Below are 20936 nucleotides of genomic sequence, written 5' to 3' on the forward strand. Positions count from 1 at the left end.
TTGGACAGGGCACAGGAATCCACGATCACTGCTCGGGATGGGATGGGCAATTGATCATCGGGGTGGTGAGGGCAATTGTATTGCATCACTTATTTTGTATATTATTTTACCATTATTATTATTTTCTCTTCCATTACTGTTCTATAAACTGCCTTTATCTCAATCCATGAGGTTATTGGGTTTTTTTCTCCCTACCCTACTGGGCGCAGAGGGGAGTGAGTGAATGGCTGTGTGGTCCTACTTGCCAGCTGGGGTTAGACCATGACAGGTGCCTGGCCTTTTAGTGCTAACATTATTGTAATGTAGCTTCGCATGCAAAATGTCATGGTGTTTTAATCAATTTCTGTCAGCACTGCCTGACCCACCACATGGGACATCCACAATATCAGAATCTTAATTTCAGTGGCAGTTCTCTACCCTTAGAGCAAACGGAGTAAGGAGTAGCGGAAGAATGGTGCCATCTTCTACCTGGACCTGTCACTGAAGCAAAATGGAAACACATGCTTTGATAATAGGTTTCAAAGAGGCAGATATGAGAGCAAATGATAAAAATGTTCAAACATTTAGACTTGGGAAAATTAGATTTACTTCTACAAGGAGTCACCTTATTGATTACAGAGATTCCTGTCATTTTCCCCACACCTTACTTTCATTCTCAGTCTGCTCCTAGCACTTCTTCTCCCCATAGGTGCTGTCCCCTCTAACTTGGATTTAATTTTACATCCTCACTCCTTGCCTCAGCTCCTGCCCACATTGCTATTGTTCCACATCATCAGGCCTGGAAAGCGATGCCATTGATGCATTAAAAATAGCCATTCTTCTTAGTATTTTAATACTAGTTAAGAACTCTGAAAAAGCGGGACAAAACTTCCTCCCAGTTCAGTACACCTTTCTCCAATACTTATGTATTTGGATATATGTCAAAGACAGTAATGAAATGGAATTTCTTTGCATTCCAGACAATCAAGTTTTTTCCCCAAGTCTGATGTGTAAAATTGAATGCCACATGTCAGATAAGGGTAAAGGATCTTGGAAATTAAGGAGTTCCTGATTAAAAAAATAGAATTCATTTAATTTAGTGAGTTCCAAATTCATAGAATCATTTAGGTTGGAAAAGACCCTTAAGACCATTGAGTCCAACTGTTAGCCTAGCACTGCCAAGTCCACCACTAAACCACATCCCCAGCCACCACATCTACAAACCTTCTAAATATCTCCAGGGATGGTGATTCCACCACTTCTATGGGCAGCCTGTTCCAATACTTGACAACCCTTCTGATGAAGAATTTTTTCCTAATATCCAATCTAAACCTCCCCTGGCACAACTTGAGCCCACTTCCTCTTGTCCTATTGTTTGTTACATCAAAGAGAACAACAACAACCTCGCTACAACCTCCTACATCATTATGAATTTCTTTTTTAAAAACCCTTAAGACCTGGAACTGAGTAACATATGTTAAGGGACAAACTCCTGAAGCAACTGTAGAAACGTTAAGTGAATCCAAGCAACACAGAAAGGTTCCAATAAGCATCAAATTCTGAGGAGAAAGAACAGGCACTATTCTCATTGTAGGTGGCACTGACAACCTAAGCAGTAACCAAGTGCTGAAGCTAGACTTTTTACAGGGAGAAATCACTCCAAACAACTAATCCATTTCTTTATCAAAAGTTTTCTTCTCATAAGCAATATCTAATGAAATGTGACAACATCACCGTAAGAAGATAATCTGCTACGGGCACACAACAACCAACTAACCTTTGTAAAGTTTGTACTATGGTATTCATAAATTGTTCTCTGGCTGCTGAAGTGAAACATATACCTTCAGATAATCTTAACAGATGATCTGCAACATCCAGACATAGAGTTCATATCAACCTCCCACTAAATCCAAAAATCACTCGAGAGAAACCGAAAAACTCCTGTAATTAATTAGCCAGTGAGTGGAAATCAAGAACTATTTCAGGCAAAAAGAACACAGGTACTTGGGAGAAAAACAAAACACACTGTATTTAAGGGAAAAAAAAAAATAACCTGTACAAAACAAATGTTTACTACTTACTGGCAGGAACAGGAGAACCCAAGATAGGTCCAACATTGCTTGGAGGAGGCAGAGCTGATGGAAATCTCATTTGTGCTTCTCCACCATACCTACAGTTTACATGCAAAGAAAAAAAATTCCTCAGGCTCCATACACAGTCCATTTAACTTTCATGTCTTCGAGAATTAACAGCAATTTTGGGGTTCTTTTAAAATGAGGAAAAAAACCCAGCATAACTTTTCAGAAATATCTTTGACTTCTGACAGAAGAAAACTAAATGGATCTTTCATTTTGCTTTTCATAATGCTTTCATAAATGCTTTTCATTTTATATTAAAAGCATTAACATATGCAATCACAAAGATAATTTAGATAAACAACTAAGTATTTTTTTTGTGGATGTTTTAAGTTCTGTCGTGATTTGATATGATCAGGCTTAGGGAGAAATTTACCGAATATCAAAATCAGGCTTATGCTTTACTATCTTTTTAAGGTTTGCCTTTACAGGAAAGTGGAAGGAAGGACACAGCTGAGATGACCTATGCTTATCCTTCTATCACCCACAAGCAATTTATATCCATCTCTCTCCTATAGTGCTACATGAGCACTTTGTTATGTCTTCCCTTGTTTAATACGCATCTCTCCAGACTTATCATCCACATTTTCTCTCAGATCTTGTAATGTAATTGAGTTTATAAACAGCAACTATTTACAGCCTACTGAGAGTAGCTGACTTGATCTAACACCTGCACAAGTTTTGGAAAAGAACAAGCAAGCTTTAGGGAATATAACACTTGAACTCTAGCGCAAACATACAGTGACAGCCGCACATTTTATCATTGCTTTTAACAGCTGTATTTTACCAAATCCCTTTTTTCCTCCAGACTACATGCCCTGTTAGGACAGCCGAGAGACCCATAATTTGTATAAGGCAGCTAACTGAAATGTACAAATCTTACCAAAACCCCATTTTTCCTTCAGTCTACGTGCCTTGTAAGGACAGCCAAGAGTGCCATGACACACCAACTTGTATAAGGCAGCTAATTAGAATACACATATCTGCACCATACCAAGAATATACAGTATTTAAGATATACAGATGACAAATTAATTCTCCAGAGTGGAAGCCCATACTTCTTCACTCAATTTGGAGTGGAAAAAACCAAACCAACCAAACAAAAAAAAAAAAAAAAAAAAAAAAAAAATCAACATCTTTGATCAAGAGCCATCAGGCCCTGAACAGCGTAAGTCCATTTGAATATAAATTTCCTTGGAGCAAAGGTGAACAGCACGACTAACTACAACACTAAGAAAAAAAAAAAACAACAACCAAAAACCACACACCCCTCACCGTCCCCCATCACCCCCAAAAAATTAAAAAAAATATAAATCTGTCCTTTTTCCAGCTGCCTGAGTTGGCCTCATTAAAGATAATACTACACATTGCACTTCAATGAACTGGAGTACTGTGAAGGATAGACAAGTGCATTTCAAGCAGATTAAACTGCATTTTCAATATCGCCCTCTAAATGTGGAATACAAGCATCTAAGAGGAGAAATAACAAGAAATCACCATTACAGGAAGTTTCCTTTGTTGAAAAGCCCTAAACTAGTGCAGAAGCATTCTCTACCAGGTTTAGTAGCCTATGCTTATTTTAAAACAATGCTCACTCAGGCAGCAGGTTAAAGAACCTGTACAATTATTTAGTGGCTGTAGTGATCCTGCATAATATTCAAAACAACCTGCAGAATTGAAACTTACCTGAAGAATGCTCGAGTAGCCCAGGCTGATACTTCTCTATCACATGCAGCATTAGAACAGGCCAAGATAAGGCAAGTGGCACAGGCCTGATCCTCCTAGAGCATATTACACTGTTAGTGTGGCAGCTTATATCAAGGTGATAAGAAATGTATAGAAGTTAAATTGCTCAATAACTCAACAGTAAATATTTTTGCATCATTTTATTTAGAAAGGCAAGGAAATCAGCTCTTCCCAATTATAGACAGGAAGTGAATCATAGGGATGCATCCCACTACAGCAGGTAGGTTTTTGCTCTACAGTTTTTGCAAACTCAGTATGATTACGGGTAGGAAACAATCTCTATGTCTGTCACCTAATTATGACTAAGAATCATGCATTTTCTACAGAAACGTAAATTAAGATTGTGCTTGAAGAAAAAAAATCTATACAAATAATGGTTTGCATATTCTAATGACATGTTAAAGTATCACTTAGTATGTCCTATCAAAGCACAAGTGTACTGATTACAGTGAACATTCACTACAGATAATAACCAGTGCTACTTAAAATTGTAATCCATGATAGTTTTCTTCCTGCTTGTTTACCTTAAACAAAAACATAGACCAATTACACACATTTCTACTAGCCTTCAAAATGTAAAAACTTCTTGTAGTGGTAGGAATTTCACTTTTTTAGAAACTCTTCTTCCCCTGCTAAGAACTGCATTATATTTCCATCTACAAGAATCTAAGAATTTCAGAGAAAGTGAATTACACTTCCATTTTGAAGTATCATAAAATGAGAAGTTATTTCTCATTATACAATTTTGCTTTATGTAGACAATACAGGACAAAAAGATAATACTTTAATCAATAAATGAAAAGCTAACTAGAAGTTAAAGAAAGTTTTTAGATTTACATAAATATTATAAATCTTCCATTTTTCACAACAGGTCAAAAGCTCTTACCTGATGCAACTTGAAAAACCTTTCAATCTCTTCTCCATCTCCACCTATATTGCTAACAAGCAGATGCCGCAGCTGATCAACAGGTCTGAGTTTATGAAACATAAAGCTCCCCTAGAAGTAACCCAAAATAAGTTAGAATAAAGATGTCTTTACTCTCGCCGTCCCAACACACCCTCCCCAAAATGCTTATCTTTAGCATTCTGAACTTTCCTTTGTTGCATTATTGGATCAAATTATAATGTGAACAATGCCAAAAACTCAATTTTCATTCACATGTAGAAAATTCTCTAGCGAGTTTAGGAAAGGCATAAAAAATACTGCAATGACTATAAACTCTCCATAAACTAAGTTAATTTTGCTGTTCTTAGCCTAACATGAAGCATATAATACAAATGTATAGCAAGTATATACAGAAAAGAAAGGCTTTATGTGTCTTACAAATCCTCAAAACTGCCTTGAAAAAAAAATGCATGAAGAATTCAAGATCAAAGCCATAGTAAGACTCTTCACTCAATCACCTTGCCTGCATCCATACTAACTACTGGAGAGGGTCCAATTAGTGTCTTTAACAAAGCAGATGTGATTAAACAAAGGCAGCTTGAGTTTAGAGGTTGCAACACATTAATGATTAATCTTTTTTTAAAATTGCCTATTGGTTAAGATATCAAGTGCCCTAAAATATTGCTAAATGTAATCAAAAAAGACAAGTAGGGAATTTAATTTCTTTTTTCCTTTTGTGGATTTTGTTTTTTAAAAGCCTTTCAAAAAAACCCTCTGGGACTTCTTCTATGACAAAGAAGAAACTATATATTCAAATTTCAATTGCCAACAATATTTACTCAAAGTAAATTTCTGGGCAGCCAGTGTCTGTTTCAATTTCATATAATCATGAGTACAATCAATGTTAAAAGAGCTTCTCAGATGATCTGTATCTACAAGGGTCTCCAGAGACCAACAAAAACTATTAATACACTGTACAAAAGAAGCTGGCCCAATAGCTTTGAGTAAATTTAAAGTAGGTACAGATGGTTTCAGCAATCTCCTTCCTTATTCCTTTTAATGTTAAAAATATAGTTCTTAAAACATAACAGAAATATCAAATAACGAATAAACATTTACAGGTTTAGATCAGTCTTCCAACTTTATACTTGCTCTTCTGATTTCCTATATTAAGAAAAATAATACTCACCTGGGCTGAAAGCAGAACAAACTTCTTAGGTGGCAGCATGTGTTGCTGCACAACAACAGGTGAATCAGTTATTGGAATAATGTCTTTATTTAGCGGTGTTACAATCTTCTGAACTTTAAATTCATCAATAGCAGAAAGAGCCCAGGAATGTCCATCAACACGGGTGGTCATCTGAACAACAGACAGATATTATCATAAGTCTGGTAACAGACATGGATTTTGAACATCCATGGTGATATTTTACTATTTACCATTTAAAATTACACAGAATAGAATCTGCTCTTGACACGAGAAAACCCAAAGAAAACACGCAAGTTCTTGTATTGTCTAACAGAAGGTTACCATCAAATTTACAGCTATATATACACTGCTCCTTTTGAGAGACAGGGAAATAATATATTGCTTCTTTTGGGGGACAGGGATAGAGTTTTGTATTTTAACAACTTGCAAAATGGGATCTTTTAATGCTGCTAAAATATGAACAGCAACCATTTGCTAACTATATCAGAATGAAGTACAAAAGGTATCATGAATTTAAGTTATTTCTTAAAGAATCAGAAAATGCTGCAACTGAATCATAGAAGTTTACAAGACTTTCATGGTTGGCAGCAGTACTTCAAATATAACTCAAGAAGACATATGGTAGTAGAGACATTTCAGATGACCATGTATGCTCACAAGGAAGGACTGCTGCTCAAGAACAGGGTACCGTTTTGGTTAGGAAAGCTATGTGTCTGTTACTGTCAAATGCCTTGGGGAAAAAAAGGAGGTCAGCACTCAGGATATTTATGTGTAAGTTTTTGCAGGGAATGGATCCTGAATAATTATAAAGCTCCCCTGTAAGTTAATGAAGCAGCAGATAAATCAAAACCTGACTTCAAAACTTTTATGCAGTCTCTCCATTCACTCCAACTCTACTGCTGTTCCTCCAACAATTCTATTTTTGACATGTCACTCCTCTACTTCAGACTTCTTTCAGAGCTAGACTACACGAAATGTTGCGTAAGGCAAGTAACTCCCTCCAAACCCCTCTCACAAACCCACTTACGTAACAATTAAGAAAATCAGAAAAACACAGGTAAAACAATGAAGAGATTAATCATGTCTGAAATTTAATGAAGATGTGGCATACCAGTTTAAATAAAGAAACGCAAAGTCTCTAGCACCTACATTTTAAACAATCTTTGCCAAATTTTATCCTCATCAACAAACACCACTATGTACTGTGGGCCACATCTTCCTGTGCTTGTGCACAATATGCAGCATGCTAAAAACAACTGTGTTTTCAAATAGGTTAATTAGAAGTCAAGTCTTAGGAGTCAAGGCAATTCCTTTTGATACATAGCTTGCATCAAGGTAGAAAGTATGGTTTAATTAGGACTTCCTAGTAAGACATCAGTTCCCATTCACTGATGAAACTGACTAATGATTTTTTTTTTCTTTGAAGCATATTGATTAGTAGTTTTGTAAGCGTTTCCAAACTCCTCATGAAGGTAGTATTATTCAAGTATCTGTTATCAGAAAGGAAAAAATAATACATAACTTCCATCAAAATTGTCTAAAAGTTTGCTTTAGTACCTGTGTTTCCATCATTGGCTTTTGAAAAGGGAAAGAATCGTGATTGATACACCACAGGATGTCATTATCCTCATTTTCTGAAGCTGTCATCAGCAAGACCCCTAGGAAGAACACCATTATTGTTTGTATTAGAAGCCATAATCAAACATTAGATGCAAATTCATTAATTCGTTCCTTATTTAGTAAAAATCAATCTTTAAGTCCTAATCAATTGAACAATTTGAACAGCAAATAGTTATCTCCTGAGTTTGTATGCCACGGGGGTCTTCAAGTGGTCACTTTTAACATCACTTGTCATCTACTCTAAAAGGTACAAACAAAAATAAGCCTAAAATAGGTAGAACATGCCTCAAAAGTGAGATGTTTAAACAGATTATGCATGAAAAAATATCCAGAAATTACTTCAAGGATAAAAATCATTATGTATGACCAGAACGGTCAGCAACATAGAGACATTTCCCCACTCGACCCCAGCCCTGCATTTCTGCAGCACTTCTAAAAACTCAGTCTACAATCAGAAGTGACGTAATGCTGGAACCACGTGGCGGCTGTTTGGTATCTTACACGGTATCAGTAGCTAAATGAATTAAAAAATAAACAACAGTAAGCATACATTAAACTCAGCATGAGAGGCACTAAGTAGCTACAAAGCCTATTCTATACCCTGCTTTCAAGAACTAATCACACATGCCTAGAGATATGTAGGCAACTATAAACACATTAAATCTATTTTACGGGGAGCTTAGAAGAAAAAAATTTTGATCAACACATGAACAGAGTTCTCCGTTCAAACACAGCACCTTGTATAAGAACTAAATTCTGAAAAATATGACAACCTTCCACTTCCAAAAGAGGTTTTGGAAGTGGAAGGTTGTCATATTTTTACCTCTCCCATTAACACACAGAAGCCATGCTTAGTTGGCAGTTATTCCTACTGCTTCTAACTCCCCAATGTAAAAACCCCAAAGCATGACAGTGACTGCCACAAAAAAATAATAAATCAATCTCACCTGAGCTGTTTTCCATTGCTTACCTTTGCTATAAAGAGCTCTGTGAACCTTTGAGGGCTTCTCCACATTAGAAGAAGCTGAAAATCCAGGTGGCAAACGGACATGAACCAAGGTTAACATGGAGGGACGAGCTGTTGGTTGCTTAAATGGTGAAGTACTAAAATACAGTCTGACACCTGAACAAAAGACCAAAAAAAGTCACAATTTTGCTAAACTGTGCAGATTCCATTTATCAGTTTACAAGGGGTGGGAATAGCCTTGCTTTCTTACCTGCATGTGTGATTGCTAGTAGTTGACAGTCTATGGATTCAGAATTTTCAATCACTGCTATTTGAACAATAGGCTTAAATACAGAACGATCTATTGTTCTAAAAAACAAAATAAAAAAACCCCATACACTCTCAATCCAGATAAATAAGCAAACAACACTTTTCAAAAAATATAGCACGAAACTATTTGCCTTAAAGGAAGCTTCTTATACTTATGACAATTATAATGTACCTGGCAATGCTCCCAGCAGCAGAAACTATAGCATTTTGTGAAAGAGAAGTAACCCTGGTCATTCCTTGACCATCTTGTCCCAAATCGTAAACCTGCAATTCAATAACACAGGTTAGTGATTTGCGGTTCAATTAACACAGCCTCACCTACCAAGCAGCAACTCAAACTGCTTTTATTACATCCTCATGTTTCCACATAATTAAGGAGAAGATCAAAAGGCTACTCTTTCCTCAGAAAGAAGTTTTTTAGATCTTCAGCACACACTTTTCTTACAAAAAGATGTATGGAATAACATCCTGACATACCTACAGAGAATCCCCAAGTACTAAGGAAAACTTAGAGTTACAAACACATTAGTACCATAGCCAACAGTCATTAGAAGAAGTCACATACTTGCAGCACTCCTTTTTCTGAGCGGGTGTGTAAGATATTTCGTGAGTTGTCAATGGCGATTTGTACTACAGGATCTGGGGAGGGGGGCAAAAAAGTGAGAACCAGCTAATCAACACCAGATTTGGTGAAAACAAGTTTAAGACAGAATATCTATAAAACAATTAATTGTAAATTAACAAAAACTGCAGGAGTCCCACACAGGACTCCTACCAGAATGAAGGGAATTGTTTAATAACTTCAAATTAATTTTTCACTGAACAGTGAAACAAGGTAAAATTATTCACTTAAAGATTCTACTGTTTGCAGTTATTTCACTAAGCACATACTAGTTTTGTACTACAGAACATTAACTTCAGTCATAAATATCAAACTTTCCACGTGTTTGTATATATATATCCTGAGCTAGACACACAAACAAGTGACCTGATTTTTATAATCATCAACCACTGCAAGTTTCATTGACAATAACTAAGTGTTCTGAATGAGAAAACTATTCAGGAAACTAACTTCTTGGCAGTATTATTAAAAGATTTCATTAAATTATTGGTTAAGTGTTTAGCATCAGTACTTACCATCCTCTGAGAATGTGAACTGCAGCAATGAGGGAATAAGGAAAGATAGTGCGCTCTTCGAATGATTAATTTTTCTACAGCGCTGGCTAAACCAGCCTGCTTCAGCCTACAATTGAAAACAAATAAAATACAGCATTGAAAGAAAAAACAAAACAAAACAAAAACCAAACAAAGAGTTACATTAAAAAATTAGTTAATAGGACAAGTATGAAAACGAGTGAAAATCTAACTACACACCATTGATTTAGTTGAAAAGTATGTACTATTCAACTGAAAGAAATAGATGGCCATTAAAAGGAAAACTTTTCATAAAAAAGGGTGCTGGATGTCACAATTTTATTTTTGAAGCTGACAAAAGCTGTGTTGCTATTCATCATATAATTACTACTTCTTCAAAGAAAATGTATCTACACTAATACATCAGAGTTGCATGCAACATAATTACAGAAAAAAAAAGACAGCAACCCTGACATGTTTTAGAACTCTAGATCCCACAACTGTAAAACAACGAAAAATGCCTGTTTGTAAAACCTATAGTCACCTGGTATGCTACTTCATATAAGCAGCCATCTTTTCCAGCCAAAAAGATACGCCCGTTATCGGTGGATGTTATTGCCAGAATGTAAGTGTTGTCAGTAGGGAGTGAATAGAGAGGGTCTGGTAGCAGCTGCATTCCGCCAGACATACTGTCATTGAGTGATCCGGTACCTTAAATAAATAAATAAATCACTTTTAGTTATTAATTTGTTCTAATAAATATTACAGGTCTGCGATAAGAAGCATTTTGGAAAACAGGGAAAACTATAGCAGATTTCATAATTACTAATGACTCTCAGTTACTAAACTACTCTCCAAAGTGAACCGCAAAGTAACAAATCTTCTGTTTTTTACAAAATTACAGTAAATTCTCTGTAAAAGTTTCCAAGTAAGGAAATGCAATGTTTTTCATTTCTATACATTGTCATCTCCTCTAAATTGCAAAAAGTCTAAAACACAAGATTTCTACTTTTTTTCTCTTTCACATCAAGATTGCATAGAAATAGACCAAAAGATTGCAGTCCTCTCACTTTCTCCAAACAATTTTGTATTTTCTCTATTAATATATACCATAATAAAAAAATAGTATCAGGTTCTCAATTTCTATGGTTGGAATACGTACGCCAAACAGGTTAATGTATTCACCACTTCCAAGATCCGTGCCCACTCTTTCCTTCCTCTCCAATATGCTGTTTAGTTGACATGAGCACCTCTTTCAATAGCTATTTTTATGTTAAACAGGTGAATAATACAACTCAATGCTCCTATAGGAGTCCAGGATCCAACAAGTGCACACCACATAAAAATTATTTTCCCCCTGGCTGTGACATGATTTAAAAATTAGCAAGGGGCTTAGCACATGGTCTTGCTTTTCTTTTTTTATTTAATTTTTATTTTAAAATGGTTACTACTAAAATAGCCATGTATGCTTGTTAATGCACAACTGAGAATGAGGGGAGAGGAGAGAATTACCTGCTTGTATATTAGAACAACTGAGTCCTAAAATCACAATATCCACAGGAGTTGCCAGAACAAGCAAGTGTCGTACATGAGGCTGGAAGATACCTGAAGAAAGGGAGAAAATAAAATTTTGGTTTGCAGCCAACCTCTCCAATCACAACAATGTATCCAATGTATCCATTGGAAAGACATACGAACTGATTAGAGAGAATAGTCACATTTAAGACCTGTCTAACTCTAGAATTAGAAAGGAGTACCACTCAGAAGTTCAGCTTCCAGTTCATGAAATACAAGATCTTTAAAATTACATTTTTCTTATAAACATACTTCTTTTAAATTCAACTCTATTGCCAATTCAAGTTTGACTTCAATGTTATCTAAGCAGTAGCTATGAAAAGAACTGGGAAGGCTAGAAACCAGGATCTCATGGAAGTTATCACTTGAAAGTGTAAATTTCTAAAAAGTACAAATGCTAGAGTACGGTGTGGCAAAAAAAATGCAAGCTTATCAGTGTAAATGATTGTTAAACTAAATGTTACTTTTGGCTTGTATTTAATTTCATAATGTTTCTAAAAATGAAACAAACCCATGCATCTTGCGTATGCATATATATGCACACAAAACACACAGATCTGCACATACATGTATGTAAAAAAAAAATACTCAGAAGGTTCATTAACTGCCTAATTCTAGTCACTGTCACATATTCCTTACCTGGCTTTGGTTTTACAAGACCCACTGCAAGAATAGTTTCACTAAGGCCATCAAAATAAGCCAGATCTCCCCTGTCAAAAAACAAGGAAAAAAAAACCAAAAAGACCACTCTGCATAAACCTGGTCACAAAGTATCATATAATACAAAGTATCACCTAATACCAAAGTAAATAAAATCAGATTCTGTGTATTTAAAAATTATTAATACTTATTGTAATATTCTGAGACCATCTACATCTTTTGCTTTTGGTGAAAGTAGGTCCAGCAGAATGGAATGACAGAGAAGTTTCACAGCAAAACTGTACAATTGAGCTGCTTGGTGCCCCAATAGTCAACTGCAGTATTTTATATTTTTGGATTTTGTTAATTCATACAGTCTATTCTGAATTACACAATGTACCATCTGTAACGCTGGTTAAAATCAAGAGGGAGAAATTTGTATGATTTTTTTTTTCCCCATGAAAATTATCTAAATCAAGAATTCCCAACCTTCTCTCCAGCACCTTATGATTAACAACATGTACTGTTGTTTTATTTGGGAAATGTTTTTAATACAATGTGATACAATGTAAATGTATGGATAGAAGCTATGTGAGCCACAATCTCAACTTTAACCTTTTTAGGAAATGCAACAAATATACAAAGCAATTCTTACTGAACGAATTCTTAATATATAGGCAAACAAAGAAGCAAACCTGCAAATGAGAAACACATCACTGCCTTTTCAAAATATAATCAAATTATTTTCAGTTTTATGCATTCTTAAAATAAAGTAGGCAGGAGAGCTTCAGTCACAATACTTCACAGTACTAATGCTGATTACTTACCATTATGGGAATGACCAGACACTGTACACACATCAGAGTACTTACTACATTTACTTTAAAAAGTTAGGCAATAGGAATAATTTTTTCTAGTTTTTTTGGCATAAGCAAAGCTCTAGCATAAATTCAGCAAAAATGTAGGATATATCCAACCCCAAGCAAAAGCATTTCCCTTTCTTTCATCTCTAGATTTGGCAGCAATACTACTAACTCTTAAAAATCCTTAAGCACTTATTCAAAAGTTTTAGTAAAACCTAAACCGAATCAAGATAAGTTAAACTGAATAGCACACCTCTGTGCCACCAGTAAATAATCTGCCACTACTGCAACAGCTTAATTCCAGTATAATACCAACAAGGCATATCAGGAATGTGTTCTCTACATACCCATCTTCATAGTTCCATATAAAAATGTCACTGTCAATGGTCAGCCACGCTCTGCTGATTTCTGGGAATACTCCCATCATACAATTGCACTGCATATCTGAAGCACTGCTGATGTAAGGACTAAATGCATTTCGGCTAGCAAAGGCAAAATCTCCTTTGAAGAATTTTTTAAAAATTAGTATTACTTTTTATACAGCAGTAAACAAACTATGTACCATAAACATTCAAAGTTCTTCATACAGAAACTAATTCCACCAGCAACTCCACACAAATGGAACTTGTTACCACTTGGACCCTTATGAAGGGAAAATGCACAATATTTTAGCTCATTACTGGTAATCTGACAGAAAGATTGGGGAAGAACACTATGAAAGAAAAAAGTTTGTTTCTAATATTATGACTTATACAACGTAACACATTAGTTGTCATAAGGATACGTCCAAATTGTTCCACTAGCTCTGGGGGAAGTGGTACTCTGCGGACAGAGCTGATCTCTGGAAGATTAGGTATCGACAGCAAACCTGGTCCTTGCAAAGGATAATCCATATCTGACATACCAGAAACAGTAGGGTTACCTGCAATTAAGAAAAACAAAAAAGATTAGACTTCTTATAAAGAATAAGAGATTTACAAAAAGGTTTATATTCCCTTTCTTTAACTTTACCGGATTGTTTCCTAATCCATGAAATCCAAATTAAACTATTACTCTATTTTAGATGAATACAGGCCTTCAGACTATGCAGAAAAAAAGCCTTGATACTGCAGAGACTTTAAGCATATAAATACCACTAGTCACAAGATATGGGTGAACAGATGTTTCTGTAGGAGCTGAACCATAAACAATAAATCTAAACCTCAAATCAGATATGAGCAAACAGATTTGCAAACAAACTCTAACAATAACTCATTTGGACCCCACTTTACTGCACTTTTACTGTGGTACTCTCCAACCCTTTCATTGTATGGCCAGACATTAAATATGCCATGTGAAAAAGCCAGGAGCGTATTCCTTCACCTAGAAAAACTGATCCGTGCTCCCAATATCAAGTTAAAATACCAATATGAACTGATTACTTTATGTGATGCATATCCATGACACTGCTAAGGCAGTTGCAGTTACACTTCAGCCATGCACATCACATCATGACGTTAACAGAAAACAGATACTCTTTGCTTGTACCTTGACACCTGCTGCATATATATTAGTCTAGTCACCTACAGCTCTACAGTGTCTCTTCACAGTGCCCTTTGCCAGACAGTTGGCACCAGTGAAGTAGGAAACTCTCTCTTCATGTTTTAAAGAGAACAAAACAAAAGTTTGAGATGTATACCTTAAACTGTAACTACATGTGATACACAGTTATAGACAAATGAAAGTCACTGAAAGAGGCTTAAAAGAGATTTTCAGGCTGCTTGTAACTTAGGGATGGTGCTGGGCACTTAAGTGACCCCAAGACCATTCTGCCAGAACTTCCAAAAGGCAGAACGGAAAACAAATGCCATTTTCTTCACCTTCTGGAGAGCGATGGCGCCGAGGAGCCAACCCAAGCCCATTCCTCCTGCTTGGAGAAGGAGAAATCCCTCATCCACAGCTTTCACACAGCATCCACTACATGACCCCTGCCCACCTCCTCACCCCCCTGCGAGGCCTGAGAATTCGTCAGGCTCAGCCCTGTCGCCTTCCCTGGGAAGGCAGGGCCAGCAACCGCTGTCTCCAGGGCCTGCCTGGGGCGGTAGCCACCAAGGGGAGGGGGTCGTACCCCCGCGGAAGGCCTCACGCGTGGCCGTCCCTCAGGGGGTGGCGGTGCGGTGGGGGCACGGGGGCGGTTGAGACGACGGGAGGCAGAGGGCCACCGAGCGCTCCTTACCAGGCGCCGGCACCGCCAGCAGCTCGGACAGGTCCGGGTAGCAGCGATCATCCTGGATCTGCTGGTCGATGAGGCGGCCCGCGACCTCCAGCGCCTCCTGCGCGGTGGGCGCCGCAGGGCTCATGGCGGTGGGCATAGCGATGGGCTGCGGATGGGATGATGGCGGTGATGGCGACAAGAACGGCGGGTCCGGGTCCCGGGCCGGTGGGCGGCTCCGCGTAGGGCCAGAAGGCGCGAGCTCGCGGCCCGCCGCGCCGCCACCCGCCAAATCCCGGCAGGCCTTGCGTGTGTGACGCAGTTCCGCCGCGCCAGTTGGCCCTTCCGGCGGTGGCTCCGTCCGGCGCCGGGTCCCGTGGCTGGAGAGCAGCTGCCGAAGCCGGCCGGATTGTGACGGCCTCAGCGAGGGGCCCCGTGGGCCGCCACGCCACCCCTGTGCACCGCCCGAGGGCCTGGCGTGATCTGTTGTCACGGGCCTCAAAGGCACAAACTGCCGTCGGGAGCCCGGGGGCTGGGTGAAGCCTGGGGCTGGGAATGGAGCTGTTTTGTAACTCGTGATTGCTGCCCTGACTGCGCCGACACTGTGCGCCTGGGAGGGTCCAGCGCCCGTTCTGGAGAGCTTCGTCTATGGGAGAAGCACCTGGCACGATAAAGAAAATTCCACCCCCACAGCCCTCCCCCCCACCCTCTGTCCCCCGCTCTGCTTTCCTGATGGAGAACCTGAAGTTACACCCCAAACCCCCCGGGGATTACATGACAAAGCAGGAAATTCCACCTGTGTCTTCTCAAGATTGAGAAGCCGGTGGCTGGTCGCCAGTGGGGTTGCCAGGGCTCGATTTTAGGGCCAGTACTCTTCAGTAGTTTTGTAGGTGATCTAAATGCAGGAATCAAATGTACAATAAGTAAATTTGCCAATGGTACTAAACTAGGAGGAGCTGTGGACTCCCTCCAGGTTAGAGAGGCCTTACGGAGAGCTCTGGATAGAGAGCTGGGCAGCCACTAGCTGAAATTTGACAAGAACGAGTGCAGGATTCTGCATCTGGGATGGGGTGGTCCTGGTTGTATATACAAATTGGGGTATGAGGGCCTGGAAAGCAGCCCTGCTGGGGCAAGTCAAACGAGTCAACAGTGTGCCCTGTGTGCCCAAAGGGCCAACCGTGTCCTGGGGAGCATCCAGCACAGCACAGCTGGCTGGGTGACTGTCACACGCTGCAGTGGCCCCACCTCGAGTTCTGTGTGCAGTTTTGGGCACCTCAATGTAAGAAGGACATCAAACTATTTGAGTGTGGCCAGGGCAGGGTGACCACCGTGATGAAAGGCCTTGAGGGCAAGACTTACGAGGAGCAGTTGAGGCCACTTGACTTGTTCAGCTTGGAGAAGAGAAGGCTAGGGCATGCCCTGATGGCCATCTGCACCTTCCTTATGGGGGGTAGTGGAGCAAGGGAGCACTGATCTTCTCTCTCTGGTGACCTGTGACAGGACATGAGGGACAGGACATGCCAGAGGAAGTGCAGGTTGGACATCAGGAAAAGGTTCTTCACTGGGAGGGTAGTCAGCCCCTGGAACAGGCTCCCCAGGGAAGCAGTCACGGTCCCAAGCCTGTCAGATAGACGTCAAGGAGCACCGGGGCAGTGCTCTTAAGTGATGTCGTTTAGTTTCAGGTGGACCTGCGAGGAGCAGGCAGTTGGACTCGATGATCCTGATGGGTCCCTTCCGACTCGCAATATGCTATGACTCCACGAAGATCTAGTCGAGGCTTTCCGAGCGGCGAGGGGAGATGGGCGTCGGCCGCCTACCACCCCAAGCCGGCGGCGGACACACACCGGGGCCCCGTCCCGGCCGGGGGGCGGCGCTGGCGGGCCGGCGTCCCGGCCGCTTCCTGCCGGCGCCTGTTGTGGTTCCGGGGCAGCCGCAGCATGGAGCCGGCGGCGGAGGGCGGTGAGCGGCGGGGGGTTGGAGGCCCGGCCGAGCTGACCTGGCGCTCCCGGCTGACCCCCCGCTGGTTTTCTTTCTCCTTGCAGACGCTGAGATGGTGGGGGCACCCGACCCGGAGCTGGCGGCCACCATGGGTTTCTCCGGCTTCGGTGCGTTGCGGTGCGGGCCGGGGGGCTGAGGGGCGCGGGGCGGCGGCGGCGGCACTCGGTGAGGGGAGGCGGGGAAGGCTGGCGGTTGGAGGTGGGAAAGAAACGGTCGTGGCTGTCAACCTCCTCCTCCCCCCCTTTCCACCCTCCTCATCCCCCCCTTCCACCCTCCTCATCCCCCCCCCCCCCCCCTTCCACCCTCCTCATCCCCCTCCCCCCTTCCACCCTCCTCATCCCCCCCCGCCCCCTTCCACCCTCCTCATCCCCCCCCCCCCCCTTTCCACCCTCCTCATCCCCCCCCCACCCTTTCCACCCTCCTCATCCCCGCACTGGAGCCGCTGGAGTGCCTGTGGCCAGGCTGGGTCTGTGTTCCAGCCTCCTTTTCCTTCATTTTCAGGGAAGAAAGCCCGGACTTTTGACCTCGAAGCCATGTTCGAGCAGACGAGAAGAACTGCAGTGGAGAGGAGCAAGAAGGTCTTGGGTAAGATACGGGAGCGTAGTCAGTTAATGCATCTTACACTGTGTTTTGGTTTTCTGACGTGAGGTGACATTTGAAGCGTCTCAAGCTGGTTCTCTACAGTACAAAAAACAATTACAATTTTGTTCAAGGGAGACAGTCCTAAACAGTTTTGGGCTTGGTAAACTGTAAAGTTGTTAATTTATATATGTTGTCTGAATATGTAAGAGTAGTGTGCTTGTGCAAGGTTCCTGTTGTGGGGCATAGCTTACAGACACAGGAGAAAGGTGAAGCTGTGTATTCATTTTGGAAGGGAAGTTGGTACAGACAGTTTTAATCTAGAGAGAACAGAATAACAAAGAAGAAATGTTTGTCTTACACTGAATAGCAGGTTACATAGCAGCCCACAAATTTGTTTCTGTTTCCTGATGTGCTGGAGTGGGTAAGTTTTCAAGGTGGTGGTTTGAGAGTGGGAGAAAATTATCTCTCGTGGCCTGTATCCAAGCAAATACCATCCCAAAGAAGGTTCTTGGGACACACTTGCATGTTTTAGAAACCTCTTTGCCCATACAAATGTCTATGTTTTCTCCCTCTGCTTGGGCAGTTTGTGTAGAATGTGTGGCTTTTGTTCTTGTTTTTTTTTTTTCTCATGTGATGCCATCATGGTTGAGCATTTTGTATCCTACGAGATTACACTTAACCCGCTCTCTAAAGCGTTGCAGTTTATGAAGTTATTAGACTTGAAGCACCTTATCATGAAGAAGGCAATTATGTATAAAAGGATGAGATAATTACGATGCTGATGTACTGTGTTGATTTTACACAGAACCATAAGAATAGAGCTCTGTTGGAGGTTCATTGATTTTGTGGACTTTAAGACACTGTGAAATTCAAATATGCAAGGGATTCCAAAACTTGATTTGGACCATTTTTTGTGTTGGCTGAATCTAAACACAGCAATGTGTTTCCATGTGGGAAACCTTTTCATATTTGATACTGGTTCAGTTTGAGCTATTGTTCCTTATGAGAGATCATTTGCTTACACCATGTTTTAGTCTAGGAGGGAAATCCAGTAAGAGATGCCAGCAGTGTGCCCAGGTGGCCAAGAAGGCCAACAGCATCCTGGCCTGTATCAGGAATAGCGTGGCCAGCAGGAGTAGGGAAGTGATGGTGCCTCTGTACTCAGTGCTGGTGAGGCCTCACCTCGAGTGCTGTGTTCAGTTCCGGGCCTCTCACTACAGGAAGGACATTGAAGTGCTGGAACGTGTCCAGAGGAGAGCCACCAAGCTGGTGAGGGGTCTGGAGAACAAGTCATATGAGGAGAGGCTGAGGGAACTGGGCACGTTTAGTTTGAGAAGAGGAGGCTGAGGGGGGACCTCATTGCCCTCTACAGCTACCTGCAAGGAGGTTGTAGAGAGGTGGGTGTTGGCCTCTTCTCCCAAGTGAATAGTGACAGGACCAGAGGAAATGGTGTAAAGTTGTGGCAGGGGAGGTTTAGATTAGATATTAGGAAGAATTACATTACCGAAAGAGTGGTCAGGCACTGAAACAGCCTGCCCAGGGAGGTGGTGGAGTCGCCATCCCTGGAGGTATTTAAGAAACGTGTAGGTAGACATGGCACTTCAGGGCATGCTCTAGTGCCTGACATTGTTGGTTGCGTCTGTTTGTGGGTGGGTGTGGTGTGGGGTTGTGGGTGTTTGTTTTGGTTTGGTTTGGTTTTGGTGCTTGGTGTTTGGGTTTTTTTTTTGGTTTTGTTTTGGGTTTTTTTGGCTTTTTTGTTTTATTTTGTTTTTGGTGGTTTTGGTTTTGTTTTTTTTGTTGGTTGGACTCAATGATCTCAAAGGTCCCTTCCAACCAAGAAGATTCTGTGTGATTCTGTGATTAGAAATACATAATGTTTTTAAGTCAAAACATCTTGAACTGCATCTTGAATGTGTCCCTTCCCTCCCACCTGCTTCCCCCCATACTGTTCCACAGGGATTCTTTTTCAGGAAGTGAAGTAGGAATAAACACGTAATACAAACAACCCTTTGTATTTATTTTCCAGAAATCATATTTAGAGTTCACTCATTTATACAACTGTGTGTATTCATGTACTAATTTAGTTCCCTGCACTATGAAAACTTCAAAAACTCCCTGAAGCAATCAGAAGTGTTGAAAATCTTGAAATATCAGCATCCTTGTATGATCAACTTATGTTTGATCATGTGTACAAACTAAAAACTGGAAGGGGTTTGCATTTTCCTTGTGACATTTTATTTCTCTGATCATTGGAGTAGCAATGGAAATTTAATTTATATGGAGAAGTAATCTCTTTTGCTGTTAGCTGTTCAAATATCTTATGTAGGTCTGAAAATGAAGAAAATGAGACAATTTACTGCCCTCAGCAAGCCTCTAATTTTATTATTTTCTAAAAGTCTTGCTTTTTTGTCATTTATGTGCTCTCTGTATTCAGAGGCTCGTGAAAGAGAGAAGGAAGAACAAGCTGAGAGAGAGTTTAGAAGTCGAGGCATCGGTCCATCAGCTTCAGCATCCAGTGCAACAGGAGCTGCGTCTTCATTACCCCGAAGGTACTTAAGATGTGATGGGAGATTCAATGTAACAGCTTTCTTATGAAGTGGGTTTTTGTGGTGAGGTTTTTTTTTTTTTTCTTTGAGAGCAAGCATGAGTGTCATTTAACTTGTGTGAACATGTCTATGTTATCTGAAGTATTTCAGTGGAAATACTAATTTTTGATTTTTTTTAACCTATGATTTCTTCAAGATGCATCAATATTTGTAAATAATGACATTATGTATATTTAATAGCTAATTTTGCAGTCTCCTCCCTAAGCCTGTTTGGCATACTTTTTGTAAAAATCCCAACAATGTTGTTATCAGTGGGTATTTTTAAAGTATTAGGGCAAATACCATGACTACATGTGCTGACTTAGTGAGCAGCTATTGCTCCCACCTGTAGATGGAATATACTTAAGAGAGCAAAGTGGGTGAAAAACCTCTGTATGCACATTGTATAGGTTAGTAATGGGGTTGAGAAAGTAGTTTGTTTTTACTTCAGTCTGAAATTTACTCTTAAACTTGACATTTGTTTGTTATTGACAAACAATAAATACTACTGCTTTGA

The 20936-nt window shown here is 40.3% G+C and overlaps 2 protein-coding genes across 2 annotated transcripts in view; one reads left to right on the top strand and one right to left on the bottom strand.

The window, feature by feature from the left end:
- NUP155 (nucleoporin 155) overlaps nt 1–15544 on the bottom strand; it is a 32529-nt gene extending 16985 nt beyond the window's left edge. Inside the window, exons 1-16 of the mRNA XM_074166033.1 lie at nt 15279–15544; nt 13848–13985; nt 13411–13507; nt 12201–12271; nt 11499–11591; nt 10531–10697; nt 9990–10095; nt 9418–9491; nt 9025–9116; nt 8794–8891; nt 8547–8699; nt 7514–7614; nt 5936–6106; nt 4747–4857; nt 3801–3895; nt 2061–2149 (exon numbers count right to left, since the gene is read on the bottom strand). Coding sequence (XP_074022134.1) covers nt 2061–2149; nt 3801–3895; nt 4747–4857; nt 5936–6106; nt 7514–7614; nt 8547–8699; nt 8794–8891; nt 9025–9116; nt 9418–9491; nt 9990–10095; nt 10531–10697; nt 11499–11591; nt 12201–12271; nt 13411–13507; nt 13848–13985; nt 15279–15414 — 1792 coding nt within the window. The 5' untranslated portion in view covers nt 15415–15544. The remainder of the gene's footprint in view (nt 1–2060; nt 2150–3800; nt 3896–4746; nt 4858–5935; nt 6107–7513; nt 7615–8546; nt 8700–8793; nt 8892–9024; nt 9117–9417; nt 9492–9989; nt 10096–10530; nt 10698–11498; nt 11592–12200; nt 12272–13410; nt 13508–13847; nt 13986–15278) is intronic.
- A 1639-nt stretch (nt 15545–17183) lies between these two features.
- WDR70 (WD repeat domain 70) overlaps nt 17184–20936 on the top strand; it is a 135895-nt gene continuing 132142 nt past the window's right edge. The window contains exons 1-4 of the mRNA XM_074166134.1: nt 17184–17213; nt 17297–17359; nt 17754–17837; nt 20269–20383. Of these exons, the coding sequence (XP_074022235.1) occupies nt 17192–17213; nt 17297–17359; nt 17754–17837; nt 20269–20383 (284 nt within the window). The 5' untranslated portion in view covers nt 17184–17191. The remainder of the gene's footprint in view (nt 17214–17296; nt 17360–17753; nt 17838–20268; nt 20384–20936) is intronic.

The sequence above is a fragment of the Numenius arquata genome, chromosome Z, assembly GCF_964106895.1.
Source record: "Numenius arquata chromosome Z, bNumArq3.hap1.1, whole genome shotgun sequence".
Taxonomy (NCBI): domain Eukaryota; kingdom Metazoa; phylum Chordata; class Aves; order Charadriiformes; family Scolopacidae; genus Numenius; species Numenius arquata.